The sequence below is a fragment of the Pteropus alecto genome, unplaced genomic scaffold, assembly GCF_000325575.1.
Source record: "Pteropus alecto unplaced genomic scaffold, ASM32557v1 scaffold10, whole genome shotgun sequence".
Lineage (NCBI taxonomy): Eukaryota > Metazoa > Chordata > Mammalia > Chiroptera > Pteropodidae > Pteropus > Pteropus alecto.
Genome location: NW_006431210.1, coordinates 10,340,524 through 10,362,271, shown reverse-complemented (window position 1 = coordinate 10,362,271; position 21,748 = coordinate 10,340,524). Strand labels below are relative to the sequence as shown.

Here is a 21,748-nt window from a genome sequence, read left to right as displayed (position 1 = left end):
CAACCAAAGGCTTATTCTTAAAAAGACCAATGAAAGAGGTATATCTCTGTTGGTCTCATGGAGGGGAAAAAGAGAAAAACACAAATGAACAACATTTGAGATAAGAACAGGAACATAACAAGACAGATGGAGGATATTAAAATTCTAAGAGAATAGTGTTTGTAAATGTGTAAGAATGCAACCAAAAAGCTTCTGAGAAAATCCTTAGTGACTGCTGGATGCATGTGGAAACAGTCTACTAACAACGAGGAATGCTCTTCATTTAATTTAGGCACATTTATCTTAGGATCAAGGTCCCAGGTGTGGCCCTGAGTGGGTAGGTGATACACAGAGAAGGTGATGGCCACTGAGTGGTTTGTTCATGTGCACAGTCATGAGTGGATGGACCTGCACATGCTCTTTAATGCTCATATTGTATTACACTGAAACCTCATCTTCGACATCCTGAAAAGGTTCAAGTTCTTTACTAGCAAAGACGTTTCAGACCGAACTCCGGAATCATTTGCAGCCATTTTTTTTTTTTTATTCCAAACATGTATTTTTGTAAACCTGCATTTCCCAAACAGTGCAAGTGAGTTAGAAGTGACTGCATAGACATTTTTTTTTTTTTAATACATGTGACTTCACGAGGAGGAACACCCCTCCCACCAAAAGTCCTCAATGGAAACGTACATGGATGCATCAGTCATGGTCTGGAAGTGAAGTTAGCGTGGGTGCCTGCCATGCAATTAATAACTCTTAAAGCTTTGAAACTCACTCTGCCAGTCACACCGTGCACATTAGAATTAAAAAAAAAACAACCTTAAAAAAGTCTGAAATCATTGTGCTGTAAAGCATTGCACCATGTGAGAAATTTGTTCATTATCCCTACAATGTGCTGAAAATCAGAAAACATTCTAGAAGGTTTATGGTTTGACCCTATTTGCTCTCTATTCTCCCTTCAACCATTGTTTCAGAAACTATTCTCCACTGTGTATATTATTGCTCTGTATAGCAGAAGAAAACATCGACTAAAGCCCTGTATATTGGATTATATCATTTCCAAAATGATATAATCCAATATACTCATTTTCTGCCTTTCTTCTGCTAAAGGGCCATTTTCCCCAAATTATAGTTCTTCACAGTGCCTGTAAATTTCCAGAGGTTTGAACCCGGTGTAGGTAGGTTTTACCAGATGTTTCATATGTAACCTGTGCATAACTGTATTCGCCTGGGCATAATGCCTCATCCAAAAATAAAAGCAGAATAACCTTTAAAATAATTATTCTGCCAGGGTTGAACAGGTAGCACACAGCAATGTATATCACTTTAGGGATCCACTATGCTTTGTATTGAAAACAGGTTCCAAATATTTTCAGTAGGCCCGCTGGTTTTCTGTTTGTTCTCAATCTCCTTGCCTTTGGCTCAAGGACCGTAGACTACACATGACTTGGTGAAGAAAAACTTTCTACTGAATTTTCTACGTTTATCAAACTTGAAAATATTCCTAGTGATGCTGATGGGATTTTCCTGAAGAACTGACTGGGAGAGCCTCAGTGACCTCAGCGGTAATTGATTCCAGATGTGTGCCGTCAGTCACTGTGAAGCCAGTGGATCCACTCACTCCTTCTAATGCCTCCTTGTTCCTAAACTTCGTGGTCTCTTTGTGACAGGTCCGAGGCTCACTCTAGGGATGTTCCAAACTGGTGAGTCCCAGGTAAATTGAGCATAAGCGAATCGTTTTTAAAAAGGGGGGCATGCTTTTGCTCAGTTTCTACAAAGGTCCTTTTTCATATTTAAAAAGCATCTCAATCCTTCTGACAGTTGGTTAAAACCACAGTGAAACATAACTAAAAGCTGAAGCAGACTGAAAGGATGCTGTGCAAGAGAATGTTTTATCAGAGTCCACAGTGACCCTTCAGAAACGGGCAGGGTAGCAAATTGAATGCACTGTGGAGCCGTAAAAGAATATTCTGGAGAAGTAACACAGACACGACAACTCACCCCGTCTGCTTGCGCCGAGAGCCTACTGAGGCCTTCTGAACTGGGATGTGGCTGGTGCACGGTCCAAGCTGGGAGAGCACTGACAGCGTGTGGGACTTCTTCCTCTATCAGTGGGCTAAACGGTTAACTCCCCAATCCCTGTAGCCCCACCTGCTACTCAGCATGATTGGACAAGCAGAGGCACCATCCCTCCCAAATGGGTCCTTGGAGTGGCAGTCAGTATGTTCTCTTGCGGATGCCAAGAATGATTTTCTCAGAAACTGCCTCATGAAGTCTTAGTGATCTCCTGGTCTACTCAGGTCTGTCTACCATTCTAAGAGCAAACGGATCCAGCTCTGACATTGCCCACAGGAGCCTGTCCTTGTTGAAATGAGGCATTCCCCTATGGCTGGAAGAACTGTGGGCCTGAAAGTCACCCTTCCACAGTGTCACCAATGCATCTGCATTCCTTCTAGGAGGCTAGTTAGTGGCTATAATGGCGTTTGGACAAACCACTGTTGGAGCTGTCCCAAACCTACCACCTAAGTAAGAATTCTGGGTGATTTATTAAAGGACAACATAACACAATGAACAAGAATCCATCAGAAGAAAGCTGTAAATGGGATTTCACAAAAGGATCCACACCCTGTACTCCATTTTGGGAAGGTTTGCCTCCCTCAGGCAAAATGTGCCTGTGGTGTCCTCTGGGGAACCTCTAGGAGTTAGTATAGTTCTTGATACACAGCAGGGGCCCTATAAATATCCTTTAAATGAGTGACTAAAACCAATTCAAGACTGCTTATGCTACTTTTGATAAAACTCACAGGCAAACTCCCAGCGAGAACTGGTTTCCCTGCCTGCATCTGCCCTGGAGTTACCTCTGTGCCTCCATCGCTCTGCTAGCCGCAACACCCCTAACTTCATTCTAAGATCAGCTTCCTTCATGCCATTGACCCTCTGGCTTTTGCTGTCTATTCCCATATTCACCAGGAAGGGAAGCATGATACACTTATTATCTTCCTACATCAGAGTCAACTGCACAACCAGAAACGAAAAGACACGTTCCATGCTAGGTTTGCAACTGTCCAGCACTCTCACAATTTGGCCAAAACTTTAGACATGTTTGTAAGTATTAGCTACCTGTATAGAAAACCTGTCTCCCCTGAAGTTGAGTTCCGTGTCTTTTCAACAATGTTCACAGAACCCCCCTTTCCCACCCCATGTGAGCTTCCAGTAATCAAGGCCTTATAACAAAGATCCCTTCATCCTGTTTCTTGTTTCATTCCCATTTGATGCCATCTGTATCTTTCTGGGGCTTGAGCAGGCTCTGATAAGCCATGAAGGACTGGTTGTCAGACCCAGCTCTGAGCCATGTTTTTTTCTTATTAGATGGTTATCCTGCAGTGGTAACAGCAGTCAAAGCTGCTAATGGTTACTGAGTGTTTACTCTGGGCCAGCTGCAGCGCTGAGCATGCTACAGCCATCATCTCATTGGCCTTTTAGAAAATCACGATGCACTCAAAACTGCACGCAGCACAGTGTATCTGATACTAAACACTGTCAAACAGAAGGCTTAAATATTGAAGGCCATAACTCATCATTCACACATGCATGAGATAGGGGAAGATGTTGGGGTTATGCCCAGATCTCTTTGCATCAGTTCTCTAGGCCTCCCCATGTTGGGGGTATACCTGCAGCTCTCTTTTAGAGGACTACCCCTCAGCTACTGGGACTGTTTCACCAGTAGGAACTGAGAACAGAAAGTTTACATCTCCCCTGGGTGCAAGAATATGAAAGCTCAGCTCCCTTGCATTAGGTTGGGACATCTGAGAGAACAGCTTACCGTCCAGAGCTCCCCTGCAGGACCAGGCTGAAGCCACCTTCCATGGGACCTTCCCTGAAATGGCACCCTTACCTGGCTTCCTCTCCTTTCCTGTCCTGTTTCGCTCACTCCCTTACTGGCGTCCCCTGGAAATACCTCCTTAATAAGTTACTTGCACGCAGATCCTTGTCTTGGGTCTGCTTTTGGGGGACCCCACTGAAGATACTATTTAAAAAATAAGAACAGTTTAGACAGTCATCGCTGGGAAGGAATCTGCAATTATCATTAGCTGGAATGGCAAGAGTGATGGGGGAAATGAAGACCTCTGAACTCAAATGACCATGAGAAGGCAACACGTCACAGCATTCAGACCTAAGTCTTTGCTCGGTGGGCACTAATTTAGTCCTCGTGGTACATGGACTCTGATGCATGATGTCCAGGATGAGATGCCATTGAGGTTTACCAGATGACTGACTGGAGTTGCTCCAAGCTCCCTTCTATTCATCCAAGTGGAAGGAGGGTGGGTGTTTGCTGTACAGAGGTGACGCAGAGCAGACTTGTTTAGGAATCAGGTTTTTCCATCCAAATTCCTGTTGGGAATCTTCCAATGAAAAGTACGTATGAAAAAACTTAGAGTTCCTTAGCACACGACTTCAAACTTGACTCCAGGCAATAAAGATGTGAAATGTCTTAGGGGTCCTGCCACGACCAGTTTATATGCAGCACTGACAGTTCGGTGGATTCGTTACATGAGGTTTCTTCAGATTATTTTATCTGCAAGTCTATTTTAACAGTAAATTCCAAAGAACAGTAAGATTTTTATCCTTTAAAATTTGTATGAATGTACATGTGTTTCCAAGATTTCAGGCCAGATATCAGTGCTTGAGTGAATTATATAACTATTTAATAGAAATAATAAAACATCGATACAAATATAAAGACATAATCAGTATAAAAGGCTTATATTTATAAAAATACTTTTAGGTAACAGTTTTCCCCTGAGGGTTGACCACGCATGTTGCATCCATAAATATTGCTCGGCTCCGTAGCTTGCTTTCCAAAGTTCAGAGTTCATCTTTAAAAGGAAGTGGTGGTGGCTCCAGTCATGCGACCTGGCCAAAGTGGCTGCCTCAGGTTGGTGCCTGGGCATGACAGAATGAGGACGAGAACAGCATCAGTGGGGCCTCCGAAAAATCTGGAGAAGATTCTTTCTTCCAAATATGGAAGATACAAAGATCAAGGACGACAGGCGAAATGGTTGGGTCACGTGACGGGTGTGGCAGGTCACTGGCTTTTTTCGACCCAGTCCCAACTGTCTTCGTTCTCTTTCCGGTTCTTCTCAGCTTCAATAATTTCTTTGTACCTTCGGCGAAAGAAGCCCATCTGAAAGGCAGAGAGGAGAAGCCAGGTTAGAAATGCTGAAGAATCAGCCGTTTTGATTGCCAGGGCGCCTGGCGGAGGAGGGGACATGCCCTGTACTCACCGTGCAGGGAAAGCTGGGAAAACTCAGATTTGGCTGTTTTAGAAAAAGCATTACGTGGAGCCTCTTGTCAAAACGCATGGCTTTCCTGCGGGCTATCCTATGGTTGTTTGCTCCTGAAATGCTCCTGGTGGAGTGTTTCTCAAACTGTGGACTGGGGAACACTGGTTACGGAGAGTTATTCCAAGGTATTTGGGAGTAAATGGGTTTCATGGTCAACGTAAGTTTGGAAAATACTGCCTTCTTTCTTTAAGAGATTTGCAATGTACAGCAGAACAGTAAAGGATCTAATAAACCCTTAGTAAAGAATAGAAGAAACTTGGGGGCTTGATATTTCCTGAGTTTAATTGGCTTTTGAGAAACCTATTAATGTCCTGAGAGATGTTAGCCATTGTGGACTAATTTGATAATTGCTGCTCCCACATAATAGGCTTTTGAAAGTGTCTGCATTCTACCTTGCTGTCATCTAGATTTTTCTCTCGAACCTGTAAAACTCATGCTATAAGTGCACCACAGCCAGCAGCGTGTACTCCCCTAGAACTGGCGTCTCACCCTGACCCAGATTAGCTTGATTCTGAACAGACCTTTCCTACTGAAGTCTTATGGCTTCTCACATGTTAAGTTTCTAGTTTTTCTCACGCAGTCATCACAGGCACTTACTGTCGGATATTTAAGCAATTTTTTGTAGCCCAAAGCTGACCTTCTCTCTCATGCCTAGGGTGACCTAGCATCTCATGCCCTTGGCTCACCAGCATTAGTGGTGTCTGTTTCCAAGGTCAGACATCCCTCCTTGCATTTGTCCCTAAGCATGACTGGCCGGACTGGGTGTACTCCAGTCTCCACTCTCGCTGGGGGAGATAATCCTGAGGTGCATGTCCAACCAGTTTCCCAGTTGAATTTGACTGCAGTGCTAACCAGCTTGACACATCCTTTATCGGCTTCCTTCTCTTCCCTGTCTTGCTTCCCTGCTCCGATCAGAGTTTCTTGAGGTCACCATTCAAATAAATGACCTGCCCGCAAATCCTGCCTTTCAACCCCCTTGAATAGAGGAATTCAGACACACACACACACTTGGTCTGCTGCTGGGAGGTCTGCTGTACTGCAGGTTTGTGGTACCACACTGTCATGAGCTTATAATTCCCGTAGTCTCATTTGAAAATGCTCAAGACTAGTCATCTCTACCGTCTGCTGCCAACAGTGAATGCCCAGATAAACCTGCCCTGAGGAAATCATTAAGCAAACCCAGCTCTCACGGGCACAGTTCACTCTTTGTTTCTTGTGCATTAGTCTTCACGTTCCTTTATGAGTCAAGCGTCCACAGCCACCTGATGATGTGAACTCCCCCAAAGAAGGAAAAGCAAATGGGGGTCAGAAATTGTTCTACTGTAGCCAGAGATGAGAACCACCCACAGAAATGCCAGGAAACATCTTCACTCGCATTGCCAAGGGCCTCCTGAGAGTTCGCTCAGAGAGGAGGCAACGAAGTGGTGCAGTTTGAATGACTGCAGGTAGAAGCTGCCTTACAAGAACTGGTTAAGGGTCTCGTGTTCTGAGCTTCCCTCCTCACGGCCAGTTTTGTGAGCAGACATGGAGTTTCTAGTGTTTTTAGCTCTGCAGTTTTCATCTCAGCTTAAGGCCACATCTGTCAGAACGCCACTGTCCGATACCCCCGCACAGACACTTTCTCTCCTGAAATCCCTACCACCTTCTCCCCTCTGGAACAGGGGCTTGACGTTAATGTTCTGGATAATTAGAAAAAGGTCCTTGTCATTGCCCTCAGAGCACAGAAGGCCGGAAAAGCAACCCAAGACTGAACAGAAATGTCTGACTAAGAAGTTAGTTATTGCCTGAACTATCATTCTTCATAGATAGAGATGTGGCTGACCAGACAAACATGTCAGGTGCCCCTTCTGGGCTGAGCAGAACGTAATCATAAAAACAAGGCTGGATATAATTTGGAAATAAGACTCTTGAGCACACGACTCTGCCTGCCGATGGTGTCATGTTTCAGCAAGCCCATGTTACTCACTTTCAATTCCGGAGAAGTTACATATCTCTCCATGACACCAATCGAGCAGAATTTTAACGGTCTGCACCCTTCTCATCCTTCCCATGGTCTTAGGACTCCTTGGAGGCAAGACTTGTGCTTTTTGCCCAGCTGAGACCCTCCTAGACCAGCCAACCCTCACCCACCTGGAGGTGTGGGTCCAACTAAGACTGGAAAACCACCCTGTTAAACTCAGTCCAACTCAGAGAACTGTGGGCTATACGGATGGTTGTTGCTTTAAAGCCACAAGACTTTGGGGTGACTTGTTATGTGGCATGAGGTAACTGATACAGGACGCCATAATTTTTGCCTGACTTACTGAATGAATCAACACTCACAGGGTGGCAGACAGGCAGCTGGCAGGTTCTAGATATAAAGAGCATCACTGTGCCTTGCTGAACAGGCTTTCCTTGTTCACCTCTAAGAAAGACAAAAGTCGGCTCACTTTCTCATAGCTGTGCTAGTGTAAGGATTTGACAGAGTGCACAAACAACCCATCGAGGACTTACTCTCACATGTGGCTCTGGTGTACTCATGTTTTACGTGTGTCATGTGTGTTACCAAAAAGTGAAGGTGCAGTCATCCCCTGCAGGCACCCAGAAGCAAGCTCTTTTCTCTCGAGTGGAGTCAGCACTAGTCCTAAAGTCACCTCCCCCGCTGCTCTTGGAAACAGCCTTACAAACTCTCTGCCCCACTCCAACCCTGCAGCGTCTCAAGAGCCCCGCTCCAGAAACAACCTCAGTGTAGTCTCTAGATGGAAGTATCACTGACATTTGTCCTTCTTCTTTGGAGCCAAAGACCGTTTCTTAAAACAGTCCACTCTCATGGCTAGGAAGTGCTGAGTACAGTAGTGCAGGCTGTGAGCTGCACATAAGTGTGTGTGTGGTGAGGTGCCACTCACAGCAAACGTATCACAGGTGTGTAAATGTATGATAAGTACTTTCCAGCAGATGTCAGTAGAGTGTCTTTTTCTAACAAAACCAGTAGAATCTCTGAATTTTTTTTGACAGGTGGAAGCAAAGCTTCTGGAGGACAGGGTGCTGTTCGCTAGTTTGCACAAAGATGCTCTATAGTCCAATGGTGGCTCTGTCAAAGTAACTTTTTTTCTCATACGGTCGAACTAATTCTATTTCAGAAAAAGAGACTATCGCCTTTATGCTGTTGTTTAGAGCATGGTTTTGGCGTTTGATATGGAACCCAAAGCCCAGGTTCCGAGTTTACCAAGTAATGGCCCCCAAATGACTGTATCGCACCAGACCTGCCCAGTGCCATCAGACCTTCTCAGAAGAGTCATATGGGAGAGATGTGGCATAGGGAACCCAGGGTCCTGACTGCTGACGATCCCATTAATTACCCCTTGGGCTACAGGGTAGGTCCTTTTCTGGCTCCAAACCCCAATGTCTTTGTCTCTGCCTAAGAGACCAATGGCATTCTCAGCCCTCTTTCAGCCCTGAAACACAATGACAGCTTTTTTTGTTGGTCCCAAAAGCAAACTCGGGACTGCAGCCTGTGGGGCACATACCTATGTATCCAGGACTCAGGCGAAGAAGGCACAAGGCATTGAGTCCTTGCCTGGTGCCGATTTTTCTCAAAAGAGCTTTTGAAAATTTGAGGGAAACTGAAATTTCAATTTCTATAAAATTCTTAAAAATTAAGATAAATCAAGACTTCAAAGACATTTCTGTCCTGTATCAGGCCTCCCTTAGGCATATACTCACACTTTCATTAGCGCTCATGGCTACTTTGGAGAAAATTTTTGAGAAGTGCTGGGTAAACCTATGATTTTGCTGCCAGCTGAGCTAGCACTGAGCATGCTGGGAAATGATTAGAGCTTAGTATAAGCTGGACCCTCAGCAGCCCCACACTCAATTCCAATCCAATGGAGTCAATGTTTTCCTGCACTTTTTCTGGAAACTTCTGGGGTTTCTTTTGCTGCTTGAGGAGCACAAGGCCCTGTTTATAATGGTTCTGTCTGCAGCAGAGGAAACACTCATGGAAACCCTGGAGGAGGAGAGACGCGGGCCAGGAGTTGCTCTGCTGAAAGCTGGGGGAGCTGTGTGTGCCAGTCCTTCCGGAGGCCTGCAGCCCCAGAGGGCGGCTCCCCGAGCCCTCCTGACAGCCACACACCACTTTCTGATAGACACTTGTATCCACAAGCTGCCAGAAAATTCCTAGGAAAATAGCAGATTTCCCTTGACTAGCTGTAATTAGGGAAGCAGGTGGTCTAGGGGGAAATAAGGCCTGGGCTCTGGAGTCTTGGCCTGGGCACCTGCCTCTTCCCAGCCCCCTTTGGGGTGAGGAACTGTCCTGGACTCCGTGGCATCTGGCCTCCTGTGTAAGCCCCACCCCCCACCTTCCCTGGTCTTTCGGTTGCCTTCTGGGCAGCTATTCCAAGGACCTCGGACACAGTCCTTGTTTGGATGAGCTCAGGGCCTCTTGTTTATGGGTCTCTTCTGTTTCTTGACTATTTACATAGCATGTCTCTGTCTCGAGATGTCGACCATGCAAACGTCAGCCTAATATTTACTTGCAAACATAAATAAGTCCCCACGGAGTGTCTCTGGCACACGGTTTTGAGACAGTGTGAAGGGTGTTCGTGTGTGTGTACACACACATATGCACACGTGCGTGTGTGTCTGCGCATTTTCTATTTCTTTGGAGGAGAAGCAGGGATGGCTTCTCACAGCATGGTTGGAGGGGAGGTGATAACCCCAGTGATCCTGGAGGGGCCTCCAAACCTTACGTATTCACTAAGCCATTTCACAGATTTATTTTTCTGTGAAAAATAAACAAGTATTTCTGCTGGAGGTCAGAAGTAATGCTCTCAAAAACTAGGAGCCCAAAGCCAGCCGTAAAGCAGCAAGCTCTTGGAACAGCCCCAGCTGAGGGTTCGAGGCGGGCCTTTTCAGAGGGTCGACAACACACTCCGCTGCCTACCTCTTGTATAGGGAAGGAGCCAGCAGGTCCCGGGTCTTTTGAGAAGGACTGGTCACAGGGCTGGCAAGGCAATGGCACTGCCCTCTGCTCTAAGCCATCTCAGCTTACAAAGGGGGAAACGAGAGAGAGGGGAAAGGTTCCTTGGCTGAAAGCAGTGGGGAGGAAGGGGGTGATGCAGAGTTTTCCTCCATCACTGAGTGGTGGCCTGTGTGTTTTGGCAAATTGCACGAGGGAGTGGGGAGAGGGTGGGAGTTGCCTGGGGCCCCAAAGGAGGCTTTTTCTTCCAAATGAAAGACATCCCAGCTTCTCCGTTCTCTTACCACTTGAGTCAAAGCCTTGCTTACTGAGCTGAAAGCACTCTTCAAGGGTACAAGTCACATCCAAAGTTGTTACCCCTACCGTACTTCTGAACAATTACACTTTCTCTTATAAACAGGCCTTCATGATCATCTCGAAGAGGGACCAGGCCCAGGCAGCTTCGAACCCAGTCGGGAGGTAAAGGAAAGGAGAGGAGACTCATTTGGATTTTTCTCCCTTAAGAGAGTCTCACATTTCAAAGATTTCTTCCTGTGTGGTGGTTTGGCAGGCTACTGTAATTCTCGCACATAAAGTTTAAATTATGGCTCCCAGTGTCTGCTAACATCCCGGCTTTGGGAAAGCCGATTAGGATCCATTTCAGTATTTGAAGAAGGGTCTGGTTAGCTCGGGGCCCTCATTGTGGATTTTGCATTGGAGCCAGGGCCTGCTGCCATCGAGCATGAAAGAGTGCCTGAGATGCCAGCCCAAGGACCTTCTAGAAGGCTCCGGGGTCTGCCCAGAATCAGAGAGAGAGGAGGAGGCTAAGCGCCAGGCAGGAAGCATGGAGTTTTTGATGACCGTGTAAGGGGTTTCCATTTTAGATAAACAGTGGATGATCGGTGAGTTAGCACCACCGCAGTGACACGTACAAAGGGCCAGCTGGTGGCACAGGCTTCTTCGTCTGCCAAGTCCTGCTCACCGCGCAAGGTGTACTAGGCTCGGCCATCATTTCTGGTCACTTAACTTTTCCCCAGAGGTCTTCAAGATGGAGGGAGGGCTGTGTTGTTCGCCTCTGTCCCTTTGCCCAGAGCCTGTCATCTAGTAAGGACACAGTACAGTTTGCTGAGGGCACTGGTCATCTGGCAAGTGTAAAGCATGCTGACCTGAAGGCCTGACTTTGAAAGAATGTATAAGCACAGCCAACTGCTTTGTTCCATTATCAGTACCATGCCACGATTTGTGTTTATGGGACACGTTTTTGGAAATGATTATTTTGGCTCATGAGCTGAAGGCAATGACAAACGACCATAGGTAGCGGTATCAGGAGCTACTCTTAAGGGAACTTCAAAGTATGTGGCTCTATAAAAGGAAGAGGATTCGAGGTTGCCTACCTATCTTCAGAGGCCCTAGTGACGATGTGTTTCCTGGTTAGCAGTGGCAACTGGGTACCACTCGGTGGCTTTCCTTTTGAAAGGACTAAAAGGAATTGTATATGAACTGTAGTATAAGCCAGAATCATTAAGACCTGCCATATCAGTCAAATGCTAAGCTGGACTTCGGGCCTATGAATCGACAGACTTCTATGCACTGGACCGTCAATGTGATATTACATCTCTAGTCACTACACGTAATGCATCGTTCTTAGGTTATACATACAGGAATTAGAGTTGATAAGAAGTCTGTAGTTGAAGTTGTAGGAATGTGTAGGTTTTCAAAGTAATCCTACATTTCATTTGCCCTTTTCAACCTCCTATAAAGTCATCATAATTAGTTAGCCATTTAAGAAAGAATTTTTCCTAAAGAAACTCCCTCTGCCAAGCCCCTGATGCACTGTAGCTTTGTCTGAAGAGACAGCCCACTCTGAATGATGAGTGCATTCATGCATGCTGTACCAAGGTTTACTCTTCGCTTTCTTTTTCCTAAAGGAGTTCAATTGTGATTTTATCTATGATATTATGAAAGACAGATGAGGTTTCACCTACTTTAAAACAATAGTAACTTTCAAAGAAGAGATTAAGGTTTTGCCTATATTTCTGAACATCATAAATATGGTGGACAAAGGATGGCCACAAACCCTTTGCCACCCCTCCTGCTGACAGGCAGGGTCTATGAATCAGAGCTGGCATGTGATGGCTTTGCCCAACAGAGTATAGTGGAATGATGGTATGCCAATTCTGGGCCAGCCTTTAAGAGAACTGGCAGCTTTGACCATGCTCTCTTGAAGCCTCCCGCCAGGTAACAAGGCAGATCACTCTGCTGGAAGGGCCACATGGAGAGGCCCTGGGTCTACACGGAGAGGGACAGGGGCTCAGCTGAGTCAGACTCCCAGCCATCCTCAGCAAGGTGCTAGGCATGGGAGTGAAGCTGTCTTGGACTCTTCAGACCAGTCTAGCTAGCCACCAGGTAAATGCCACCGAGTGAGCCCACTCAATGTCATGGGAAGCAGAAGAATCAGTCAGCCAAATGCTTACCGAATTTCTGACCCACATATTTGTGAGATGTGATGGAATGGTTGTTTAAAGTCACTTGATTTGGGGGCAGTTTGTTAGGCAGCAACAGCTAACCGGTATGATATAAAAGCCTACAACTTAAGCTTTGGCACCGCTAACAACCATGACACTCTGCTGGGGGGAAAGCCTGTGGGGTATCTGCCTAATTTCCTTCTTTTCTGGGATTCACCCCCACCCTCACGCCGTCACCCCAAACCTTCATCTTGCATCTTCTTCCTGCCCTAGCCTCAGCTGTTTGGATCAGTAGGAATCATGTGACCCAAACTGGGACAGTCAGATTCTCTCCCAGACGACTCCCTGCCTCTAGCCACAGTTGATAAGAGTGAACATTTGACTTAAGCTGAGCCAATCAGATTCTTCCTCCCAGATTTGTAGAACTGGGAATCAGGTGGCTGTTCAGTCTGTATCCGTGGCTAGCAATCTCAGAGATGTTAATGTGGAGCGGCTGGAGCGACCATTTTCTGCTGGGGGTAGGGAAGCGTGGAGAAAGCCAGCGTGCCATGGAAAAGAATAACGCCGGTGTGTAGAGAAGTAGGGGTAAGGGGCTGTGTAGGGCAAGGGGGTGAGGGGAGGAGGGAGAATGCTCGCCTTGGGTTTTGGACACTTTCTGGGTCTGGAAGCACATATTCCCTTTGGGATCTTTGAGTGTCCTCCAGCCACAGAATTCTCTCTCTTGCTTAAGTGGCTGTGGATAGATTTGTTTTTGTTTTTTTTTGTTGTTGTTTTTTCAGCTGAAAAAAAAAAATGGCCTCTGTGATGCCCAAGATAAGTATGTTTGGCCATAGAAGCTGGAGTGAAAGCTGCCCAGGCTAGTGAAGTGACAGGAACGTCATTCTGCCAACTTTCCCTCTGCTAGGAGAGGGTGACTGGGAGTGAGTCAAGCCTAGTCTAGTCTCCTGTGGGCACCCACACTCAGAAAGCCCAACACCAAACTCCTCCTCTTCCAAAATGACTTCAGACCCTGCCTTCCTTACCCTGGCTGAAGGAAACATTCATTGCCTAAGCTAAAAACAGCGAGAGACTGCTACTTTTTCTCTTTCCTGATCTCTCAAGCCCAACCAGTCAACAAATCCTGCCTGTTTGAACTTGGTCCCCAGCTCTGCAGACCCATGGCGACTGACCTCGCCCCATCCTGTCCCCGGATTTCCCTCTTCAGGCAGACCTGGTGGCACCACTGCTCCGCTTACAGACCCCTGTGCTTCCGCCTTTCTTCTGATCAGCAGCCGAGGCAGGTGATCTCATTGTGGGTCACGGACTGCCCTCCCTTGACACACCTCACAAGCTGCTCCCCACAAACCCTGCTTATTTTCTCTCCGCCTCTTCCCTCTGTATGAAATATCCATTTGCCCTTCCGCCCATGGAAAACTCAAACCAAACCAAGGTCAGATTTGAATGATACCTCCTTTGCGAAATGTCCTCTGACTTTTCCGGGGGTTGTCTATGTGTCAAGGGCAGGGCTAAGCATTCTGCCTGTTACCTCTCCACTTCAAGCTAGGTGCTATTGTTTCTATTTTACAGAGGAGGAAACTGAGGGTCACAGACAGTAAGTGACTCTCCCAAGGCCACACAGCTGTCAGCTTGTAAAGCCCGTGCCCTCATCTACCACATGGTACTCTACGGCCTTTTCGTTTTACGGTGCAAGGGTCGGGGGATTAACGATGTCTTCTTCTCAGCTTCCGGAGAAGTTCCTGCACAGGCCTCACCACCTTCAACTATGTTTACAGGTCTGTGTGCTCAATGGCGAGGCATTCAAGGGCAGGGAAGAGTCACAGTCACTGTTGCTTCTGGGTGCCGAGCCTGGTGTGGTTGAAAGCAAGGGTCCAATAACTGTTAGTTGAAATGAAACATTGCTCTTGGATGATGAGCTGTTTTGGCCCACATGACGTTATTCAACAGCTCCCTCAAAAACGTTTTTAGATGCTTTTCTTACCTTCTTAGCAATGGCAAGACCTTGTTTAGGTTAAGGCCCCTCGAGTGCCACCACTCTGCTCTCTCACCCAGTCTGTGGCAGGGGGTGATGTCTGCCTTCACAAGTCCTGGCTCTTTGAATCACACAGAACTGGGTGACCTCAGGGTCCTGGCTACCCGATGACAGCCACCTCCCACAACCACATTCTTTAAACAAACACAACAAAAGCCAAGCTAAGCAAATGGCAGGTGAAAGCACGTTCTCAGGAGATGGGACACCCTTGCACAGCAGAGCCAAGTGGGGTGGCCAGAAGGAGGGCATCCGAGCCATGACAGAATGTGGGGCACAGTCACCATCTCCCCACTCCGTGTCCTTGTCCGGTCCCATGTATGCAACCATGGAGGACAGCATTTCCTCTCATCTCGAGGCAGAAGGAACAGACACACACACACACACACACACACAGACACACACATAGACATAGACACACACACACAGACAGACACACACACACAGATACACACACACAGACACACAACATGGACACGAATTTGGCCATCTGCCAGTCAAGGAAAGAGGCCTCAGAAGGAATCAACCTTGCTGATACTTTGGTCTTTGACTTTCAGCCTCCAACACTACGAAAAATAAATTTCTGTATTTTGTTGGTATTACACACACACAGACATAGAGACACACACAGACACACACACAGACACACACATACACCCCCCAAAGCTCTTACTGTCTTTTCAGATCCCAAATACTGAGCTGGCTTTGTTCTCCACCCACAGACCAAAGGCTGTCTCAGCCGGAAGGATTTAAAGGATTTAGAGAAAAGGAAGAATTAAAGGAAGAATTAAGAATCTATCCGGCCACAAAGATTAAACAAACAACAAATTGGCAGATTATTAGAAAAAAAAAAAGAAAAGTAATATCCACTCCTGGCAAATACACAGGAAATGGCACTTTGACACACCATTTGTGGGAGGGTGAATTGGAATAACCTATCTGGAGGGCAACTGGCAATATGCAATAAAAGATTTAAAATATGCATTTCTTTTGACTCATTAATTCCATTTCTAGGATTTTGTCTTAAGCACACAATGAAGGATTGTACAGATATTTGGCTCCAAGGATATTCACTTTGGCACTGTTGAAAGAAGTGAACCCAGGAGCCACCTAAATTCCAACATCAGGGGACTGGGCGAGTAATGTGACTCCTGCAGCCTGAAGACAGCGCTGGAAACGAGTTTTAACAGCACAAAGGATGTGCACGATATTGTGTTCAGGGAAACCTCGGCTGCGAAAGCACGAACACAGGATAAACTTATCTTCAAGTAATATGCTCAATATAGTTTTGTTCAACTTCCAGACACTTTTTCAGGTGAAGTATCTCTAAATTTAAAGCAATCAGTCCAACTGCCAGTCTGAAAAATGTAAAATATTTTTCCTGTGTTTCTAGACTTCTTAAAGTGTATTTATTATATATTTTTTCAGATTAATAATTGAACCCATTGCTTTAATTTTAGTGGTACTGCACCTGAAAACATATCAAGTATATTATCGGAAAATTTAATATACTACTCAAAAATAAGGAGGTACTATGAGAATGCCTGATCTATATCTATTTCGCAGAAAAAAAAAAAAAGATCAAGAAGAGACAACATTGTGCTCACCACGATTATTTCTGGGATGTGAATTCCTGAATGTTTTACTCATTGATATGTTACTACCAATAAATGAAACTAATTTTTCTTATTAATATGTTACTCTGTTTGATCCATAAATACAAGTTATTTCGTAATCCCAAAGAAATTAATTATTTGAATTTAAAACATCCCTCAAAATAATAGAAGCTGTTTCCCTCTACATCTGAAACCTGGAACACTGGAAAAGCAGAGCTAAAATATCAGGAAGCCCCAGCTACGGTCCCCAGTGCCCTTCCCGAAGCTGGGGCACAGTGAAAACGGGAACAGATCTTCCATGGGAGAGAGACCTTCATCAGATAATGGCTGACACCCTCACTGATGAACACAGAGGCCTCCAGAACTCTGAGAGAAGAGTGTGAAACAAAGACACAATCCTAGACCTGGGGGTGAGGACGCCCCTTTCTCCTGGAGAAAGTGACGAGAGGCAAGATACAAAGGATGAGCAAGTGTTCCCTGGTGAAGGAGGCGGGGCGAACGTGCACCTGGGGTCGCCTCCCAATGCACCTCTGCGGGGCAGGAGAACTTACCCTGCAGCCCCCAGGCAGGACTCGCGGAGCCTATCACCGTTACCCGAGTTGTCTGGGCAGAAAACTTTCTCATATTCCACATGGGGAAGGGGAACAGCATTGTTCTGTGGTTCCTTCTCTTGTTTTTTTTTGTTTGTTTGTTTCTCCCTAGGTAAATGGTGAACCACTCGAGTCCCAACTGTTACTCCCCACCCTTCTGTTTTGGAGTTAGGCTCCCACCTTCCTAGGAGTGGTGGGAAGGCAAGAAAAAGGCAGAAGGAGCCTTTTGCTCTCCCTCTAAACTAGTTCAATCCTCAGCTGTGAAGGGCCTCGAAAGGAGCCAAGATTGCGTTCGCTGCTCAAAGGGGACCCTGCCCTCTGCGTGCTGTACCTGCGCCGTGAAGGAAGTTCCAACAGGAATGCTCTTCCAAAGAATCTCTAACCCTGGTGAGGTAGGAGGGCTGGGCGTCCACAGGTGGGGGCTCCATGGGGACCTGCGTCGCCACACTCACCTTCCAGAGCAGCACGGCCAGCAGCAGGAAGATGAGGATTCCCACCAGCAGACTTATGGCGATGATCCATCCCACGACGTAGCCACGGGGCTCCAGGTTGTGCAAGGCCTCGAAGACCACCTAGGAGGCATAGCGAAAGTGAGAATGTTCCCCACTGGGAGTGTCCATAGCATGATGGAGCATAGTCCGGGCTTGACACCTGGCATGAACTAGAGCAGAAACCGTTCCTTCCTACATGGAGACAAATGAAATAGAAATGCCAGCAAACCACTGTAGTCACCCTAGGAATGGAAGTGAGGACTCTCTGTGGCATATACTCAGTAGCTGTGTGACTCTGGGCAAGGTTCTTCACCTCTCTGAGCTTCCTTTTTCTCATGCTCTGAGCACCTCCCCAGGGAATTCAAGGGGACAATGCGGGCAGACCCCCAGCATGGCAGCTGGCAGAGCCCACCCTTGACACATGGAGGAGCTCCTATTAGCGCCATCGCTACTGGCACCCTACGGTTCTAAGAAGTCACATCATGGAGAAACGCACCAAGGAAGGAGCAGCGGCATGGACTACGGCGAGAGTCAAGGAGCGCTAACACGCGGGGCTGTATCCACCATCGACGAGCTGGTGAACTTGGTCAAGCCCCGCTCTCTAAACATCTTTTTTCTCCGTCCTCATGCTTCCATATCCAGTTCAGGTCTGGTCTCCTCTCACCAGCACAATTTCAGGAAACTTGGAGAGGCCTCCCTCCTGTGACCTTTGTAAACACAGGTCTCGTCTCGTCGTTTTCTCAGCTTATACTGTCGATGGCTTCTCTTCATACTGAGTATATAATTCAGGGTACCGGGCTCCCTACAATCTGATCTCCTTCCTACCTTTTTACCCCCTCGCAGGACATGGATTCATTCACATTCCGGTTAGTTGGAGTTATGTCCCTGGGAGACCTGTGGTCTTTTGCCTCGAAGATGTTGCTTTTTACCACCTGAAATACTCTTCTGCTCTTGCCTATTTGATAAACTCCAATATTGCTGATCTTAAAAATGTTCCTACCCTTTGATCCAGTAATTCTAGACTTGAAAATTTACCCAAAGCCAAGAAACATAACATACAGAAAAAGTTTTAAGTTCGAAGATGTTCACTACAGAATTATTTATATTGGTGATGATCAATCACAAAATGAAATATGATGATAATAAATCTGGCTGTCAAAGAATGATTTGCAAAAAGTTAAAACATGACTCCCACATAAAAATACAGTGAACACGTGTTAAAGACTTATTTAATTCATTACTGAAGGAATAAGCAAGATAGTAAAGCTAGTTCAAAGAAGGATCTGAACATATGTGTAGTCACAGGAAAAAAAAAAAGAATTCTGAAATCAGATGCACAACTGGTTAATACTCAAGAAGGCAATAAACTGTATAACCTTTGGGATTTTATTTTCTGCCAGACAGAAATCACTGTCATCTTTTCTGGCAAAAGTCATTTATAACTTACCAGTCCTCGACAGGTTAATATGTAACTTCACAGAAGCTGGGCCCTCGAGAATTAGGCAGCCTGTGGAACCACAGGCTGTTCTCAAATTTTAAGGTGTGCAAGAATCACATGGATACAAGGCAGATTCTGAGTCAGCGAGTCTGGGTTGGGGCCTAAGATTCCACAAGCCAAGTACGTCCCTGGTGATGCACATGCTGCTGGTCCATGGATCATACCTGAGTAGAAAGGGGCTAGAGAGCGTTCCAGGATGCCCCTGAAAAGATGTCATCCTTTTGCCTAATTTCCAAGTTATAAATACTTTTGAAAACATGATTGTAACATGGGAAAAATAATAAATATTATAATGTTAAGGGAAAAAATCAGGATATCAATTTAATAGACAACTTCAGCTTTGCAGGAAAATAGTAGGAAATTCTATAAGTAAATAAGCAGTTTCTGAGATTATGGGTATTTTTTTTCTCTTTTCCACTTTTTATCATCAAAAAATTTTTAACTGAGCATTTAAAGTCAAGTTAAAAATAAAAAAGAGAGAGACTCTGCTCTAACACCTCCTCTTCCAAGAAGCCTGCCCTGCTCACTCCTCTTTTCAGCCAGATTAACCATTTTCTGAGCTTTCAGAAATATGGCCATTTTCAACTTCTTTTAGCAGAGAAAACCTACTGTAGCATCCCAGTATATAAAACGGAAAAAAGTGGAGACTCTGGCTGTAAAGCAGGTGGGCAGTCAGAGCCCCACCTGCTTAGCCCCCTTCCCAAGCCTGTCCCCCACTACCGCAGCCCCAGCAGCCCCAAACCAACTCAAGAAACCTAGAGCTCCACAGAGCTTACTTTTAAAACCATAGTGAGCACTTCAAAGTCCCAGTTCTAAGTCCTTTTTATTCTGAAAAGTAATGATGTATCTTCCTGTCTATAGACTCCAGCAAACTGTGACTTCTAGTAAAACAAGGGTTTGAATGCATGTTCTTCTGCTACCGAGTTAGTGATTCATTATGTGATGAATGCACAAATTAATAAAGTCAATGTCCTTCCTGTCATAATGTTAGATGAAGCATGGATATGATTCAGTCTATAACAAAAGAGATGATGGGATTTGAAGCTGGAGTCTCTGAGTGTGTTTCTCTCCTACTTCAAAATCGTATCTGCAAATGTTATTTCTTTGGGGGAAGAGTCCTGGTCATCCATCCATCCATCCATCTGCCCATCCACCCACCCACCTGTCCATCCATCCATTTGACGAGTGTAGCATCTACTATTGCCAAGAACTGGGGGACTCATAGATGAATAAAATGGGCAGTCTTTGCCCTCACGAAGCTTTTAGCTCGTATAGAATGCTGGCCGATTAGACACATAAATGCAAAATTGTAACTCCGGAAAGTGCCCCAAGGGAGAGATTCATGGTTATAAAAGACTGAGACAGGCTTGGCAGTCAGAAAGAGATCTTTGGTGAACTGCTTGAGTTGCGAGTTAAAAGATAAACACAAGTTAATGCGTCAAAGAGGGAACATCATTCCCAGGAGAAGGAACAGCATGTGCCAAATCCCCGTGGCAGGGATGAGCTTGGCAAGGGTGAGCTTGGCAGGGGTGAGACACTGCCAGCAGACAGTACAGTCACAGAAAACACATGAACTAGAAGCCAGAGGGACATGTTTTAGATGAGTCTGGAGAAACAAGAAGGACTAGTGGCCGCGTTAAGAATTATATGCTTTATCTTAAGAGAAATGAGAGGCCCATGGAGGGTTTCAACCAGGGGAGTGACATGGTTTGCTTTTTGTAAAGAGTACTCTAGCTGCGAAATGAATACAGATAAGGGCAAACTTTATGTGGGGGTTCAAGGAACAAACAGCCCTAGTAAGAGGGTTGCAGGGGAAGTGGTTTTCCCAGGGGAGATCCACATTTCCAGTATGAAGAGAGAAAAAAGAATGGGGATGAGGGGAAGTCTGTCTGTTGCTTTTAGAAGCTGGTAGGAGGCTGAGAGATGGGAAAGGTGGGGTTTGACCAGTGAAGGGATGGATGAGGCATGGCTGCAGACGGAAGCTGAAGGGCTTATGTGTTGGATGCTAATAAAACACAAGCCAATGAGGAGCATGAGGATCAGCCTCAATAGAGCCTCTGCAGAGGACAGACAAGAGGCTGGGGCGATGGCATAGCCCAGTCCCTGGGCATCTTGCCTGCTGCTCTATACTTTAATGCACCTGAAGTTGGCAAGCTGGCGTCAGCAAATGACTAGGAGCCAACTTCCAGTCTGAGGGAGCTGGTGAACTTAAACTACAGTGCCTGATTATTCACTTCTGTGTTTCTGGAAACTTCTCTGTTCTGATCATCGCAAATATGCCTAATGTCAGAGGCGGAAATGCTCACATCTCCTGAAGGCCTGAAGACATGGCCATAATGGGGTACACCTGGCCCAGACCTCTGCTGGGCAGAGGGCTTCCAGTACTGAGGGGACAGTTCAGTTAGTGCCACCTCTGCACCCTAGGGGAGGGTGAACCGGCTAAAAGTCAATACAACAGCAAGATGCTCTCTGCAGTCAACATTACACACATCTCACAGAGGGAAGTGATTTATGTAAAGTAAAAAGTGGAAAGAGAAGAGCATCTGGGACAATGAAAAGACATTTTCACCTGCTTCCGATTACAGCGTGTGGAGGTGTGGGGGAGAGGAGGGTTACGGGCACTGGGAGAATATTCTCAGGGCTGCCATGTCTCAAAGGGCTCTCAGTACTCAGCCTTCAGAGAGCACACTGGCTGGAGGGAGCAGGGAGCCTGGTAGAGAGGACATCAATGAACAGAAAATAAACTGGGCATTTGGCAAGACCAAAGCTGTAAGTTTGTGCTGTGATAAATGGAGATAT

At 46.0% G+C, this 21,748-nt stretch overlaps 1 protein-coding gene across 1 annotated transcript in view; it reads right to left on the bottom strand.

The window, feature by feature from the left end:
* Positions 1-510: 510 nt before the first annotated feature.
* Positions 511-21,748, bottom strand: part of ITGA9 (integrin subunit alpha 9) — a 290,420-nt gene continuing 269,182 nt past the window's right edge. The window contains exons 27-28 of the mRNA XM_025038975.1: positions 17,413-17,532; positions 511-5,167 (exon numbers count right to left, since the gene is read on the bottom strand). Coding sequence (XP_024894743.1) covers positions 5,069-5,167; positions 17,413-17,532 — 219 coding nt within the window. The 3' untranslated portion in view covers positions 511-5,068. The remainder of the gene's footprint in view (positions 5,168-17,412; positions 17,533-21,748) is intronic.